The sequence below is a fragment of the Salmo trutta genome, chromosome 32 (assembly GCF_901001165.1).
Source record: "Salmo trutta chromosome 32, fSalTru1.1, whole genome shotgun sequence".
NCBI lineage: Eukaryota > Metazoa > Chordata > Actinopteri > Salmoniformes > Salmonidae > Salmo > Salmo trutta.
Window position 1 is genome coordinate 33,930,547 of NC_042988.1, and position 17,840 is coordinate 33,948,386.

Below are 17,840 nucleotides of genomic sequence, written 5' to 3' on the forward strand. Positions count from 1 at the left end.
CTTAGCTACAGTATGCATTTCTCCCTTGCATATTACATCATTAATGCAGCAACATACAAGACATTTTTGGACTCACCTTGTGAAGGTGGCGAGGCGGTCCTTTGTGGGCACATTTTGTCATCAAAGTCTGGCATTCTCTGGATTTATGGTGGGAACTCTGGGGGGGAAAAAACACAGCCACTCCATTGAATAGCAGGCTAACGTTGGTGGTTGCTTTGCAGTGCTTGCAGTTAGCCACTGATTCCTTCCAAACGAGTCATTGTTGAATTTGCGATTTCCAACTTGTTGTGTAATCTTTATGTCCGATGAGCACCGATACGTTTTATCTATAATTTCCCTTCATATGACAAGGATTAAAAAGGATTTGCCAGTAGATTGTCGACTTGATTCATGATGATGATGACTGCTAGCTAAGACTTTGAAAGTAAGATGATGACATGATCAGTCCAATCAAAGCTACTGTACATAAAACATGATTTTACATCATTTTTTCTGTGGCCAATGACCTTGAGCCTTCTTGGAAGGGCACTTGTAATATAACTCTATGGCAGGACCCAAAGGGCTGAAATTTTGGATGTCTACCCTTTCTAAGGACTTAGTACTTCATTGCCAAGTTTGAGCTAGGCTGAAACACCTGCATTTTGGAGCTGCCTTACTCAAGAAAACAAAACAGAGACCATGTTTGTCTGCAGCTTTATTAACTGAATGATATATATATATATATCTCATTCTCATTCATTAATACTTGTCCCATATCAGTTTGCAAACATTGTAATATATATATATATATTACATTGTTTGCAAACTGATATGTGACAAGTATTAATGCCAAAATAGATGCATGCGCTTAGGTGCATCTATAATTTTATATATATATTTTTTTTTAGGGGGGGCTAAAAATGTGCACCTACCCTGAATAAACGGGTCTTCACTGTTTATATACCACGGCCACATGACTCGTCTGTAGGAGTGAACCGTTTTTGTGAACAGGGTGGTGTACCTAATAACCTCGCCACTCAGTGTAATGTTCAGTATCTATAGATGAGTGCATAGCCACAGTCAGAAACTCTCCACTATCGCTCTAGCCATAGAAATATAATATATTTCTCTCATTCTATTTTATTGTATTTCTATGGCTCAGACTGCAGCTATCTCGAGTACAGTGTGAGCGTGGTCCCTCACTCGTCTCTACTCCATAGCAACGACCTCTAGATCGGCGTGTACTATGAACTAGAAACCGAGTGATGCTCTCTCCTTTCAAATGTCGGATTCTGCAACATCCGATCGCAATGTAATATAGTGTGTTTTTATTTTGTGAAGCTGAAGCAGTGAGTCGGCTGTGTCTGGAATGATGCGTAATTGAACTCTTTGTTTTTTTTGTTGCTGTGTCTGGTAGTTACCTAAGCGCATGCATCTCGGTCTCAACTTGGAATCTCACACCAGCAAGGAACTATCATTCGGTGATGAAGTAGATCGATCAAATATATGAGGTTTGAGAACTGTGACAGTGTATTGATTTTATCATTGGAGACATTTTAATCAACGCTTCTAAACGATGTTACAAATTGGAGATGAAGTGTATTTCTCAGCGGTATTTCTGCTGGTTCTATTCGGAATCAGGAGCGCGATTGGAGCATCGGCCGTCACCGCATCCATTTACGTCTTTATCGTGATGTTTCGGTTCCCACAAGTGCCGGCTGACCAGGCAAGTCAGGTGCTGCGGCCCACTGGCCTTGCGAGCGCCGGCGTCCCCGTGGTTGCGCACCGGGCAGGGGGACACGATGCTCCGGAGAACACCATTGCAGCTATCCGAGAGGTGAATCAAGGACAAAGTATCAGTTATCCACACTGTCTGACCTACTTAATGCTGTAGCTGCAAATAAAATGATGATTAGGCTTACTAGGCCATAAGGATTTGATTTAGGGGCAGCAGGTGAAGTGAGCAGAGGCCGATGAAAGGCATATGACGTCCCTTGTCTTTACTGTGACTTTGTTTCATATTATCAGGGGGTTTAATAAATGTTTCCCAAAATCCATGCAGAGGGAGAGCCTGTTAACTTATTTTGCCATGGTTAGTTATAGTTTAGAATGTCTTGAACATTATTTTTTTGTATCTATTCTTTAATTTGAAACATATTTTGGCTAATGTCAGTACAATCCCAGTTGGTTTTATAGCCTGCTGCTCCATCTCCCCTATCTATCCATTTCAGATCTATATCTCTCCCGTCTTTCTCCACACACCTCTCCATCCCTTCCTCCTCCCCCTGCTTCATCCTCCTCTCCCGTCCTCTAGGCCAGCAGGAATGGAGCCACAGGGGTGGAGCTGGACTTGGACTTCACTGCAGATGGAGTGGCGGTGCTGATGCACGATGAGACGGTGGACCGCACCACCAACGGGACGGGAGCGGTGGGCACGCTGCGTCTGGCAGAGCTCAGGACGCTGGACGCCACGGGCAAACACAGGCTCAGGTGGGCTTGGCAGGGGAGGGGAGGTTAGGGCCTGGTCCAAAAGCATTGAACTCCTGGGTCATACTCATTAGGCATAAAATGGACTGAAACAGGGAGGGACCAATATGAAATGCTTGTTTTTGTTTTCTGTTGCAAAACATTTTCAGTTGTATAGCCTAATGAACATGACCCTGACCTGAATGTTACGCCTTCAGTGTTAGCAGATATAAAAATAACACAAGTTGGTGCTTCTGCCAGGAAACACTGGTAGGGTCAGTACCTGGTGCAAACGCTTAGTAAACATGGCCCCATGTGTGATCGGTGAGTTCAGTTGGACTTCAAGCAGGACAGAGTCAGGATGACGGAAAATACACTAGTGGGGAGTGTGAACTGTGAATGGTACGAGGCCAGATATAGACCTATTGGTGGCGTCTCAAATAAAGCAGCAGTACAAACGTTTGTGTGTCCCCGCTGGCCTTTGTGTGTCTCCAGAGAGAAGTTCAAGGGGGAGAGGGTGCCAACGCTTCAGGAGGCGGTGGAGGAATGCATCAACCACCAGCTGACCATCTTCTTTGATGTCAAAGATCAACCTGATAAGGTATTGGCCCTGTCTAGGAACAGCCCCTACTTCCTAGATACAACTGGAGATCTGAGGGGATTGGATATAGCTTTAAGCAATATGGTGATGGCTCCATCTTGTCTTCTGATTGTTTACCATATTGCTTACACTTCCAATCCTCAGTTCTTTCCAGGTGTCTAGTGGGTAGGCTATAGGGGTTGTTTCTGGACAGGGCCCTCTCTAGGCAGGTAGAATCCTTGTTATAAAGCTTTAGGACTTAAGACTTCACTACAGTATTGTCGTGTCTTTGGCATCATTAAAACGGAAGACATGTTTATCAAATAACTCTCTGTGATTATTATTACGTGATTAAACTGATTAATCGTGTAACTGTAATTAACTAGGAGGTCGGGGCACCAAGGAAAATATTCAGATTACAAAGTTATAATTTTCCTAATATAACTTTCAGATATTATATTATCTGATTGATTAGTCTCCTGATTAATGATGTGTTATTTACCTCACGCCAGTCTCATTCCAAACGTTGTAAATTGTTGGTTATCTGCACGAACCCAGTCTTCACTATGAGTCATCCCTACATCAATTGTCTTAAAATAATTTATTTACTAATTAATTCACAGAAATGCATAACAAACAGATATGGTTACAAGGAAATGATTGGAGAATGTGCCCTAGTGGGCTAAACCGGCATGGCGGCTTGTTAGACAAAAGAGTTGATAATTATAACAATTGATATGCTAATCCTTTGCACAAGAACGCTCACTCATTCGGGAACAATTGCAATCAATACATATATTTACGCTCAGTGTGTCGTCGGGATCTTTGTTGAAAAGTTTGGTTCTGTTGGAGAGTTTTGTCCTCGCGTTCTCTCTCTCTCTCGGTTAGAATGGATATTTCAAAGTGACATTCATTAATGTCGTTATAGGACGGATGTTTCGTCGGTCTTCGCGTTCAATGATACCGAATTCCTAGCTGCAGACTAGTAATTAATATCAAAGACGTGTTATTATTCTGTCGGTATCAATAGTCTAAGAGTTTAACCACGTGGTATGGTTAAAGTTCAGAACGAGGGATGCATGGTCAAACCTTGGCCCTCTCGTTCTCGAGGTAAGCTGGTCTCCTGATAGAAACCCTGGGTGGGGGTTATATTCGGAATACAGAAAAAGGCTGTCTCATGACGCCAGGTCCTGTCTGTGTCCCTAGGGGCGTGCCAAGGACTTAGTTAAGACTCCAAAGGGAATTTGAGTTTTCTTCATTAAACAGTCCAAAGTCACATTTACACAATTTCACAAACAGTTACATCCTTATTCATTCATTAGATATAAGTCTCACAACTGAGGCTATTATATAAACAGAGCCATGGTAATGTGGCCGTATTGTCTCTCATGAGTTTCACAAAATATTACAAACGGACCAGTTCGTAGCTGAATTCTTCACCGATCTTTTATACCTTCTCCAGAACATAAATGTCGTTTGGTTCTCCAGTCCTGTGAGGTGGAAGAATTCCTTTGTCTCTCCATGAAAGCACCCTGTCTTTATACTGTGGCCATGAGGTGGGACATTTTCTTAGGAATTTACGACCCCTTCTGACCACAGCAGCCTGGGTGTAGGAGACAGAGGGAGATGGTGCAGAAGTAGGGGGATGGTGTCAACTGTGCTCACTGTACCCAAAGAGGGCAATGTCATGACAGTATACACCAGGTTTTCCCAAGGTGTACTGTTGGACCAGGGTTAGGGAACACACACTCCAAATGACAACCACATCACTGTAAGGTCAAATGGTAGTAAACTGAGTGTATAGGGAGATTAAGGCATGTTAAAACCCAGCTGTTTAAGGTAGTAACATCCCTACTACAGAGACAGGTCATAAAGAATCTCACGGCTGCCCCAGACAGTGGGTCTGAGAGGAATTCAACCCTCCTTACATTTTAGTAATTTAGCAGACGCTCTTATCCAGAGCAACTTACAGTAGTGAATGCATACATTTCATTTCATGCATTTTTTTTTTTGTACTGGCCCCCCATGGGAATTGAACCCACAACCCTGGCGTTGCACACACCATACTGGCATTGCAAACACCATACTCTACCAACTGAGCCACTGGGAAGACTGTGGCTTAATGTGACTCACTATCCTTCCACCTTCCCCATATTGACAGTTTTGTCAAAAATAATAACAAATAATTAAAGAGCAGCAGTAAATAACAATAGCGGTGCTATATACAGGGGGTACCGGTACAGAGTCAAAGTGCAGGGGCACCGGAGTCGAGGTAATTGAGGTAATATGTACATGTAGGTAGAGTTATTAAAGTGACTATGCATAGATAATAACAGAGAGTCCCAATGCAGCCATTTTCATATCAATATCAAATAATTTCTGGGTAACAAATAAGTACCTGACTGTAATAGATTTCCATTAAAATTGACCAAAATATATTTTTTTGCCAAAAAATATTTCTCAATCAAAAAATGTGCTGGGACTGTCTTGGCGTGGTCTGAGTTCGGAGGGGGAAACGGAAAATTAGCTATTATTCGCAGAGAGGTTAGGAACTTTCTTTGCTATTGGTCTATTAACCAATTTACCGCATGATGTCGTCACCATGGAAAGGCGAAACTCCCGCCCATGCAAACCTGCTGATTAGAAGGTCTTGTGTAGATTGTATTTTCAACCAGCAACTATCAGGAAAAAACCCTGATCACATTTTTTCACACTTTTACAGTGTTAGTTTCATCAGATGTTGAACAATATGATAAAACACAGGAAACTGTGTTTTCACCCCACTGGGCCTTAAATAAGATGCCACTTGCTGACCATAAGATCATCATATATCACAGCCATACTCAACAGGCGTAGTCCAGATCTGAACCCACAATGCGGTGAATACACTCTGGCTTTCAACTGGCTTTCAATTGAATGTTGTAATATTAGAACACACAAGGTGCAATTTAGAAATGTGGTGCTAGTTTTCCTCTTGTTATGTCATTCACTGACAGATCTGAGAGCTATTTATAACCTGTCAGAAATGACCAGTTGATCAACCAGCCCATGTTAGCTAGGTAGGTAAGTTAGGCTATCTTGATCTTGTAGTTATCATGCCCATGTTAGCTAGGTAGGTAAGTTAGGCTATCTTGATCTTGTAGTTATCATGGCCATGTTAGCTAGGTAGGTAAGTTAGGCTATCTTGATCTTGTAGTTATCATGGCCATGTTAGCTAGGTAGGTAAGTTAGGCTATCTTGATCTTGTAGTTATCATGGCCATGTTAGCTAGGTAGGTAAGTTAGGCTATCTTGATCTTGTAGTTATCATGGCCATGTTAGCTAGGTAGGTAAGTTAGGCTATCTTGATCTTGTAGTTATCATGGCCAGGTTAGCTAGGTAGGTAAGTTAGGCTATCTTGATCTTGTAGTTATCATGGCCATGTTAGCTAGGTAGGTAAGTTAGGCTATCTTGATCTTGTAGTTATCATGGCCATGTTAGCTAGGTAGGTAAGTTAGGCTATCTTGATCTTGTAGTTATCATGGCCATGTTAGCTAGGTAGGTAAGTTAGGCTATCTTGATCTTGTAGTTATCATGGCCATGTTAGCTAGGTAGGTAAGTTAGGCTATCTTGATCTTGTAGTTATCATGCCCAGATTGTGCCCAGGAGCCTTTACTTCCAGGGGGCCCCCATTTAGATTTTTGTTGACTCACTCAGGTGACATCGAAAAATGTGTAGAAGTGCAGAAAATGTATTTTAAAACTGCAATATTTTCTTTCCGCTAACAAGAGGGGTGTGAAACGTTGAGGTCGCGAGGTGGGGGTTGGGTCCAATAAAGACAATATCAATCCGGACCTTTGCCACAGAGGAAATTTGTGTGACCGGACCTTCTCAAATAGTATTCGAGTAGTCCTGATATATCATGTTGTATTGTCACATACAAAGGATAGGTGCAGTGAAATGTGTTATTTTACAGGGTCAGCCATAGTAGTACGGTGCGCCTGGAGCAAATTAGGGCTAAGTGCCTTGCTCAATGGTACATCGGCAGATTTGTCACCTTGTCGACTCTGGAATTCAAACCAGTGACCTTTTGGTTACTATGCCACCTTCCACTCACATGTATTTGTGTTACACGGCATGTAGTTTGACAGTAAGTACTGTAGATGTTCCCTCCTCTCCACCAGGCAGCTGCAGCACTAGGAGAGATGTATCACAAACACCCCGTCCTCTACAACTCCAGCATTGTCTGCTCCTTTCAACCTAAAGTTATCTACAAGGTAACCTTTGGAACATCTCTGGTCATTTGAGATTTATGTTTGTTCGAAAACAACATTTAAACTCAGTAACACACAACATAGCCCAACTATATGCACAAAAACTTCTAATGAAACTGTAAATATGAGTTGAGACATCCATGTGCACATTTAGTCGTCTTCTGTTCCATTATAGTAGTGTTTTTCCTATAGTGTGCAGTTTAGCACCAGTCTGGTCCCAGGTCTGTTTGTACTGTTTTGCCAACTCCTACGGTCATTGTCATGTTTGGCCTGAAAACAACCATTGTCAAACAGGTCTGGGTCCAGGCTAGGCTTGTTACACACTGTATGGATGTGTTATTACAAGACTGTTATCAGTGTCGTCATAACCATAACACCACCTCTGACCTCCTCATCGTTCAACTCCTCCAGATGCGTCAGGCGGACCCTGGGGTGGTCACGGCCCTGACCCACCGGCCCTGGAGCCTCAGTCGCTATGACGATGGAACACCCCGTTCCCTGTCAGCGTGGACGAACTACTGGCTGGGAGTTCTGGATGTGCTGCTGGACTGGGCCCACCATCACCTGTTGTGGAACCTGTGTGGCGTCTCAGCCATCCTCATGCAGAAGGACTTCATCTCCCTGTGAGTAATATTAACAGCCGTGGCTCGGCCTACTGAGTTTGTTACATGGGTTGTGTTCATTAGGGAGAAAATTGAATAAAACACTCTGAAACTGGGGAGACTACCTGGACTTTCTCAATAGGAAACTCTCATTTTTGTTTTCCGTTGCAAAACGTTTTGCTATATAAAGTGTGCCCTAATGAACATGACCATGGATTGAATCACACATCATTGCGTATTAATATCAGAGGAAGTTCAAAATTGAGACAATTGTATCCTATTGTCAGATAACATATACTGTCTCTATTCATATAATATATTGATGTTTGTTGAAATATTAAAACACCCTGACCACTGAGCCAACATGTCTCCACTCTCCTCATCTATCCCTCTCTACACAGGGACTATGTCCAGTACTGGGCAGAGCGAGGGGTGGAGGTGGTGGGCTGGACCATCAACACGGCCGTGGATAAACAGTACTACCAAGATGTCCTGAAGATCAGCTATATCACTGACAGCCTGAGGGAAGACTGTGAGCCTCACTACTGACAGACACACAGTTCTAGAGTTCTACCTAACAATAATGTGTAGTTGTACAAGGACTCAGACCTCAATCATAGGGAATATCAATATGGAGTATCAATGTACAGGACAGTACACATCCAATATAGCTGCATAGCAGATCATTTTCTAGTTCAGGTTGCCCCTTTTAACCAGAATAGTTTTTACTGCAAACGCTCAAACAAGATCATACAATGTCAACCCTCATTTGACAACTATACAATACCAGCAATACCGCCATAATCTCAGAAATACTCTCTTGGACCAATCATCACACCACTAAATGCAGACAATTTGCTAATTTGCCATGTTGAATTGTTCATCTTAATACAAATCTGTGCATTAGGAGATTAGGCTACATTAATTAATATTGTATTAACAGTATGACACTGATATAACAATGGTACAAAATACAACTCTCTTTGTTGACATGTATCTTTGATTTCCTAATGAAAACATGATGTACATGTATCCTTTATGAAACCGTGTTATTTATTTTGACTACTGCAGGCCCACTGTAAATATTGGATAAATAAATATCCCCTGTCCTAATTTACATGCAGATTGGTGCTGAATAGTGAGTATTCTAGTGGATATGTGATTGTATTGTATGGTCACTGTGTATACATGATGGGGGTACACCTTATTCTTGTTTTGTTCATATCAGAGAGCAACGTTGATGACAGCGGCAATGCTGTACCCTTATCTTCAGACCTGTCCTCTGCCATACAGTCAGGTGGTCACTGTCGCTTTAAAAGACAGAGGGAGGCGTGTTGCGATGTCAACATTTATGCGCTGCGTTGGTTGAGTGTCTTTGCAACTCAATGACAGCTCATGTTTCATCAGATCTGACATTGTACCGACTCGGACAGCCCCAAGGACCAAAGTTAGCTACTTCTTCACACACTGGATGCAAGGCGACCAGCTCGTGCCACAGGGCCTCAGGAGAACGTAGCAATCTATAATGGTTTGTTCTGAGATACGTTTTCTACTAGAATGATTGAATAGCGAAAAAGAGGAGCTTGATTCATGGTTATGTTGTTCCGCGGTAGATTATCCTAAAAGTTCCCACCAGTCGTTCGCAGCGCAGAAGATTCTAGTAGTTGAAATGCAGAGATCATTTTGAAACGGAATTTGCCCAATGTAACAGGAAAAACACGGACCTGTTTTTTTAATCGTGGATGCGTCGAGGAATTACACGAGAAGAAATATTGTAAAGATTTTATAAATCATAAACTGTGCCTATACCCAATTTGCCTCTGACATAACCGGCCTTTGAAAGTCTATTGGACACTTCAAAGTGCCATTCTGAAGTTCTCTAGGATTTTGCACATGATGTACACAATTACAAGAGGTCCCAGCAAACTTGTTACACAGCGACGAACAGGTGAGTGTGGTGGATTCTAGAAGACCGATTCAGACACTTTTGTAAGAAAGTGCCAGTGACCTCTCGCTCACACTGTCATCAAAGTGCTGATACATTGTAATTCTGAGGTTAGATACATGCCTTGTTACAAGTTAACATTTACAGTGTGGCACGAGTGTATATTTGCGCATGGTTTACGCATGTGTGCCAATGTTCATGCCAATCCATTAAAGGGGCTTCATTCAGAGGCAGTAACATACATTCTGTGTTTTCAGTGGTTAACTTAACATGTTGATATCGCTTTCCTTTTCAATACAATGTTGATATCTATTACATTTTTTAATATCAGGTCAAACGCAGCAGATTGACAAAATAAATGACTTCAAGCACAAACAAACGCCTTGGTCTATACCAGAGTAAGTACTATTATTGCATTGTACATCGGTTTAACAGTGTTATTAGCATATAATCGCAGTGTCACTGTTATTATTGTACTGTAATGATGTTTGGCATAGCTTCACCTGCAGCCCGTGAAGCATTAAAGTTTCAGAAATTCACATCTTACAACATTGTTGTAGCGCGAGCGCCTGTATTGGCGTGTAATAATAGCAAGCTAGCTATAAAAACCAAAATCCATGGGGCACATTCTATCACAAGGCACACTGTTGGGGGTCTTTTCCAAACCACATCCACCTGCTTTTATGTCATTGAACAGGGGCGTGAAACGACCTTGTGTGTGGGAAGCAAGGTTACTCACGAGCGTTTGTTGTCACTGTCGAGTCCCAACACGTGCATGCTAGCTGAGCAACATGCTGGCTGAACAACATGCTGGCTGAGCAACATGCTAGTTGAGCAACATGCTGGCTGAACAACATGCTGGCTGAACAACATGCTGGCTAAGCAACATGCTAGTTGAGCAACATGCTGGCTGAACAACATGCTAGTTGAGCAACATGCTGGTTGAGCAACATGCTGGCTGAGCAACATGCTGGTTGAGCAACATGCTAGCTGAACAACATGCTGGCTGAGCAACATGCTAGTTGAGCAACATGCTGGCTGAACAACATGCTGGTTGAGCAACATGCTGGCTGAACAACATGCTGGCTGAGCAACATGCTAGTTGAGCAACATGCTGGCTGAACAACATGCTAGTTGAGCAACATGCTGGTTGAGCAACCTGCTGGCTGAGCAACATGCTGGCTGAGCAACATGCTAGCTGAACAACATGCTGGCTGAGCAACATGCTGGCTGAGCAACATGCTAGTTGAGCAACATGCTGGCTGAGCAACATGCTAGTTGAGCAACATGCTGGCTGAGCAACATGCTGGCTGAGCAACATGCTAGTTGAGCAACATGCTAGCTGAACAACATGCTGGCTGAGCAACATGCTGGCTGAGCAACATGCTAGTTGAGCAACATGCTGGTTGAGCAACATGCTGGTTGAGCAACATGCTGGCAGAGCAACATGCTGGCTGAGCAACATGCTGGCTGAACAACATGCTAGTTGAGCAACATGCTGGCTGAGCAACATGCTAGTTGAGCAACATGCTGGTTGAGCAACATGCTGGTTGAGCAACATGCTGGCTGAGCAACATGCTGGCTGAGCAACATGCTGGCTGAACAACATGCTAGTTGAGCAACATGCTGGCTGAGCAACATGCTAGTTGAGCAACATGCTGGTTGAGCAACATGCTAGCTCTTGGTAGTTGCTCTCTGCTGTCTACTCACACGTTTACTAAGTTTCAAGATAACCCGTTTCAAATAAACAGCAACAATAAGGCGTTTATCATATCTTTAGCAATATTTCACTAATTTGGTCCTGATCTAGTAGAGTAGAGAGAAGCACAATCTGCGACATATCCATCATGGCATCCATAAAGGTCAAATAAATAAAATAAAAATACTGCATTCTTATCATGTGGGCTTTCATTATCACCATAGAAACCTTACTGTGTTCGAAGGTATGGTAACCGATGTGGTTCAGGTGGCTGACTTCCTATCTAGCTAGTCCTTGCTCTGAGTGAAGCATACATTTAAATTCATTTGTCATGAATGAATGATTGAGAGAGAGTAGAGTCAGAGTAATTTATGACCCTTAACTACAGTAGCAAACATGCCTAAGAAACTCTATTTTGAGACCATTTCATCATGTCATATTTACTACAGGTCTATAGGTATATTGTGTGTACACTTAAAATAAATCAACAAGTTTTTCATGTTTAAGCCCATCTTTTTTTGTCCTGCAGATCTCCTGCACCCAAGATAGTGTTTAACCGCCTGAATGGGAAGAAGTACCACAACACCCCAGCAGCTCTTCTACAGGTGGACCCCCAGCCCAAGGAGGGCTTCACTTCTGCACACCAGGAGAATGTCAAGTTTATCTATGAAGGTAAAGGAGTGAGACCCTAGAAATACAATTTCTAGAATGGACCAAGCCCCTCAAACCTTGGCAATTTTACTTTTACAATACACTCACGAGTACACTTAATATGGTTGTGACTGAGGACTTCTATGGACAATGGGCCTCTGGGATCTGATCTTGCCCCTACAACCCACTTTACAAAGAATGTGTGTTTCTCTTTCAACATGGTCAGCCATGTTCTCAGTCAACATTATGAATGTCGACCATGGTAAATATAATATTACCATACTATTATTATTCACCTCATCTACAGTCTGAGTAGTCTCCAAATCATCTCCTTTCTGTCTAGTGTCCCTTTAGAGGTGACAGTAGGACTTCTCCTCTACCCCTCCATCCCAGTGTTCTCCCACCCAACTACAGGCAGGGTGAGGGCCAGGGTTGGACCAGGAGTTAGTCTTCCCTCCCAGTGTTCTCCCACCCAACTACAGGCAGGGTGAGGGTCAGGGCTGGACCAGGAGTTAGTCCTCCCTCCCAGTGTTCTCCCACCCAACTACAGGCAGGGTGAGGGTCAGGGTTGGACCAGGAGTTAGTCTTCCCTCCCAGTGTTCTCCCGCCCAACTACAGGCAGGGTGAGGGTCAGGGTTGGACCAGGAGTTAGTCCTCCCTCCCAGTGTTCTCCCGCCCAACTACAGGCAGGGTGAGGGTCAGGGCTGGACCAGGAGTTAGTCTTCCCTCCCAGGCTCAGCAACACAGCTGCACTGACACTGATACCAGAGATACCAGGCACACAGCTCAGGGAGCTGGCTGGAATTCCACTACCCTCACACCCAAATTGAAGCCCTCTGACAGCACCATCCTGTCTGTCTGTCTGTCTGTCTGTCTGTCTGTCTGTCCTGTGTGTGTAAATTATCTACTCTGCCTCCAACGAAGGTAGTACACAATGGCTTCTAGAAATATGTGAAATACCTACCCAGCCAAACAGCATGTGTAACCTGTTAAGTCATTTCTCCCTTGCCCATGTGACACACTAGGTCGTTCCAACTGAAAGTTTGCAATGGCAGCACATTAACTACATAACCTTGGTCAGAGTGGACAAGGACAAAAAGTAGGCCCTTCTCTTACCAGGCTTTCTACAGAGAGGTTCTACAAATGAGGATTGCAACCAGTTTTACAGGATCAGTAACCAGTAAATACACATTTTAGGCCACTACAGTTACACCCAGTTACTTGTAACATTAAAAAACAACATGTTGGTTCAACACTTGTAAGTCATGTGAAGGTCCATATGGTGAAAGGTGTCTATCATAGATCTGAAAGGATTGGCTCATTAATATGGTAGCTCCATCTTGCCTTCACTATGAGCATGTTTAAGTAAAATGATAGTAACGCAAACTTGCCTTCATCATTCATTGGTTCATTTATGCAGTCATTCATTCCCCAATACGGGTTCATTTTGACTTAGTATTTTATTACATTAGTACTTGAAACATTTGGACCAGTGAGATAATGTTGGTCATTAGAGCCAGTGGACTGAACGCTCATAAATCCACATGACAGAGTGCATTATTTAAAATGTAGTTTCAAACGCGGCATGCTTTGTAAAATTCACCCTACTGGACCGTACACTGGGTGTGATGTGGCAGGACTACTTTTGTAAAATTCACCCTACTGGACCGTACACTGGGTGTGATGTGGCAGGACTACTTTTGTAAAATTCACCCTACTGGACCGTACACTGGGTGTGATGTGGCAGGACTACTTTTGTAAAATTCACCCTACTGGACCGTACACTGGGTGTGATGTGGCAGGACTACTTTTGTAAAATTCACCCTACGGGACCGTACACTGGGTGTGATGTGGCAGGACTACTTTTGTAAAATTCACCCTACTGGACCGTACACTGGGTGTGATGTGGCAGGACTACTTTTGTAAAATTCACCCTACTGGACCGTACACTGGGTGTGATGTGGCAGGACTACTACTGGACTGTACACTGGGTGTGATGTGGCAGGACTACTTTTGTAAAATTCACCCTACTGGACCGTACACTGGGTGTGATGTGGCAGGACTACTTTTGTAAAATTCACCCTACTGGACCGTACACTGGGTGTGATGTGGCAGGACTACTTTTGTTCAAAGGTTATTTCCTTTCTACACATTTTAAGCTGCAAAATGTTTTAGCCTGACTGACTCTTAGGTCGAGTTTCCCCCCATTTTATGTTAACCAATTTAACTATATGACTGTCTGCTTTCATATTGTTGTTTTCTTCTTTGTTTCTCCTGGTAGTATTCGCAATGTTAAACTAAAGCATGTCTAAGAACAATCTGTAGATTTCTAAGAAAACCCAAGGAACCTACATTGAATTCTACTGAAGGCTGCATGTATCCAGGTTGTGTCTGTGTGTTGCTGTTGCAGTCTGGCAGGAGGTAGTGCAGCAGGCGGAGGAGGGAGGAGCCAGTGACAAGACAGGAAGTGCCAGTGCTCAGGGACCAGTGCAGTATTCAGACACCAACCCCAGCCCCAACCCAGCCATGAAGAGTGAGTCCTGACCTGAGTCTACCTTCCTCCTTCAGTCTCATCCCTTAAACACTCATTCACTGTAATCTGTTCTCCATTCTCTCCCCCTCATCACATTTCCTTGACACTAAACCACTTCCTCTGTCCGTACCCCCCTGCTTTTCACACCCAATGGAAAGATGCACCTTCTTTTGGTCACCTGGACAGCAGGTCACATCTGTGTGTGTGTTAGGGCTGTCACAGCACTGCCACCACATAAACCAGTGTGATGTAGGGTTGTGTCAGTCATCATGTCTGAGAATAGGCGTTTTGGGAAAGTCATATTGGGGAACATTTGGAAGGTTCTGATATGACCTCTGAGTTGTCATTGTTCGTGGTCTTAAAGGCCCAGTGCAGTTGAAATTGTGAAAATTATGAGAAAAGACTGCCTGTTTTGGCCTGCCTGGTGACAACACCAGCTGGTAAATTAGTTAATAGATCAATAAGAAAGAGAGTTCCAAACCTCTCTGCCAATAACAGCTAGTTTTCAGTTTTCCCCTCCCCATTCAGACATCTCCCAGACAGTCCGAGCAAAATTCTTCCTTGTGAAATTGCTCTTTGCTAAGAAGCTATTTTTGTTTCTCTTCGACCATTTTAATTGAAAACAGTCACAGTAAGGTACTTAATTGTTACTCAGAAATTGTTTAATATTGAGATAAAAACAGCTGCATTGGACCTTAAGTCATTTCACCACTGAATTCTTACTTTAGTTTTCTAAAATATAGTCACCATCTATGTTTGACCAGTTCCAATAATGTGCTTCTGACCTTGGTTCACATCATCACCCTACAACAAAGTTGAGGTCCACTTGTTAATGCTGCCGCACCATAACCCAATGTTTGAGGCCTCCTCTAACTCCCTCCTTTTCCCCGTCCGCAGACTTTGTTCCCATCGATCTGGATGAGTGGTGGGCCCAGCGCTTCCTGGCCAACATTGACAACCTGTCCTGATGGGCTCCACCACCTGGGGCCCTAGCGGCCAGGGGAGAGGGCCTTATGGAGGGGCCTGGAGGTCGGGGGGAGAGGGCCTTATGGAGGGGCCTGGAGGTCGGGGGGAGAGGGCCTTATGGAGGGGCCTGGAGGTCGGGGGGAGAGGGCCTTATGGAGGGGCCTGGCGGTCGGGGGGAGAGGGCCTTATGGAGGGGCCTGGAGGTCGGGGGGAGAGGGCCTTATGGAGGGGCCTGGAGGTCGGGGGGAGAGGGCTTTATGGAGGGGCCTGGAGGTCGGGGGGAGAGGGCCTTATGGAGGGGCCTGGAGGTCGGGGGGAGAGGGCCTTATGGAGGGGCCTGGAGGTCGGGGGGAGAGGGCCTTATGGAGGGGCCTGGAGGTCGGGGGGAGAGGGCCTTATGGAGGGGCCTGGAGGTCCGGGGGAGAGGGCCTTATGGAGGGGCCTGGAGGTCGGGGGGTTCAACCAGGTTGGAGCCTAGTGCACCTAGTAACAGCTGTGGGTCTTCTCTAGAGGTGTGGAAATATGGGATGGCGATGGGCATTACTCGAGAGCAGCGCTGGGACGCTGGCGAGGACGTAGCCATGGCAACCCTCTCACCTGAACTCTTTTACCTTTTTAACAGAAACAGTACAACCAACACTAACCAACCAACGCTGTCCACTTGAGCAGCTACCCGGAAGATACAAGTCTTGAATTTTTGGTTATTCTCCATCTCTCAAGCCCAACACTGTGGGCTAAGATGTCAAAATGTCTGTACTACTTTAAAAACGCAGTAAAGATGTGTTTTCAAGACGTGCCGTGGTGAGATTTATTTTTCACTAAATTGGAGGTTAGTTGTGGCTTGCAATGCCATAGCTCTACACAGGGTGTCAAACAACACAGTTACACATAAACAAACGTACAGTCAATAACACAAAAAAAATTCTATGTACAGTGTGTGCAAATGTAGTAAGATTAGGGAGGTAAGGCAATAAATAGGCCATAGTGGCAAAATAATTACAATTTAGCATTGGAGGGTCAGGGAGGGAGGCTGGAGGTGGAGGGAGGTTGGAGGGTGTTAAAATAGGCGAGGAGAGAGGACACAAAGAACTGAGGAAATAATAATTGAGAAAGAGCCTTGGAATTCTGCACAGGAGTTTTCATCATGCAGGGCAGGATTCAATACAAGGCTCATTACAGAGCAGCACTAGACAATAGAAAGCTGACATGAATCATGGGTCACGTTCAGCAGGACCCAATGTTCTGGGTTCATATATAAATGGGCTATCTATGTAGAACAAATATGCCTCTGACATGTAGACCAAGGAATCACATCAGCTCAATTAATGATATTTCTATCTGCAATGTTTGGCAACAAGGTGGCCCTGGCCTCAATTTTGTACTCAGAGAAGCTCCGCCTCAAAGGCAGAACTAAGTTGATTGGTTGGATGAAAGCTCAGTGTGTAGAGTGGCATGTCAGTGGATAGAGTTTACAGGGTCATGTTTATACGGGATCCAGCTTTTGTCAAAAGTCATTTTGTTGTATTTATTTTCTGCATTTGAGCTAACCCTAACCCTTTTCTTAACCTAATTTTCCTAAATCTGCAACGACAAGTACATTCTGACAAAAGCTGGATCCCTTCTAGCCATGACCAGTTTACAGATGGTCAGATAAAATAAATGCTTTTAAGAAGGTAGGTTGGATGTGGATGGAGGGTGTTAAATGCAGGTTGTGACTCGCAAGGTTACCAGTTCAAATCCTGGTAGCGACTTGTTTTCCAACCTTACCCAACATTCTTAAGTAATCACATTTCTAATCTACACTGAACAAAAATATAAACGCAACATGCAACAATTTAAAAGATTTGACTGAGTTACAGTTCATATAAGAAATACATTCATTAGGCCCTAATCTATGGATTTTACATAACTGAGCAGTAGTGCAGCCCAAGGCCCACCCACTTGGCAGCCAGGCCCAGCCCATCAAAATGAGTTTGTCCCCACAAAAGGGCTTTATTACAGACAGAAATACTCCTCACCACTCTCCCCCCCCCTCAGACAATCTCGCAGGTGAAAAAGCCAGATGTGGAGGTCCTGGTCTGGCGTGGTTACTCGTGGTCTGCGGTTGAGAGGCTGGTCACAGGTACTGCCAAAATATATAAAACGACATTGGAGACAGTTTATGGTA

General features: G+C 43.9%; 3 protein-coding genes across 3 annotated transcripts; all 3 read left to right on the forward strand.

The window, feature by feature from the left end:
• The first annotated feature begins 966 nt into the window (after positions 1-966).
• LOC115171771 (glycerophosphodiester phosphodiesterase 1-like) lies at positions 967-8,993 on the forward strand. Its single transcript, XM_029728894.1, has 6 exons — positions 967-1,816; positions 2,294-2,469; positions 2,941-3,046; positions 7,188-7,280; positions 7,689-7,900; positions 8,281-8,993. Exons 1-6 carry the CDS (start codon positions 1,556-1,558, stop codon positions 8,426-8,428), a joined length of 996 nt encoding a protein of 331 aa, XP_029584754.1. The 5' UTR covers positions 967-1,555; the 3' UTR covers positions 8,429-8,993.
• A 281-nt stretch (positions 8,994-9,274) lies between these two features.
• Positions 9,275-15,747, forward strand: LOC115171772 (MAPK regulated corepressor interacting protein 2). The gene is made up of 5 exons (XM_029728896.1): positions 9,275-9,827; positions 10,156-10,222; positions 12,053-12,195; positions 14,585-14,707; positions 15,605-15,747. The coding sequence occupies exons 1-5, from the start codon at positions 9,773-9,775 to the stop codon at positions 15,673-15,675; spliced, it is 459 nt and encodes a 152-aa protein (XP_029584756.1). The 5' UTR covers positions 9,275-9,772; the 3' UTR covers positions 15,676-15,747.
• On the forward strand, positions 15,675-16,151 carry LOC115170503 (protein argonaute 2-like). Its single transcript, XM_029726718.1, has one exon. It carries the CDS (start codon positions 15,675-15,677, stop codon positions 16,149-16,151), a length of 477 nt encoding a protein of 158 aa, XP_029582578.1.
• Positions 16,152-17,840: the final 1,689 nt, after the last annotated feature.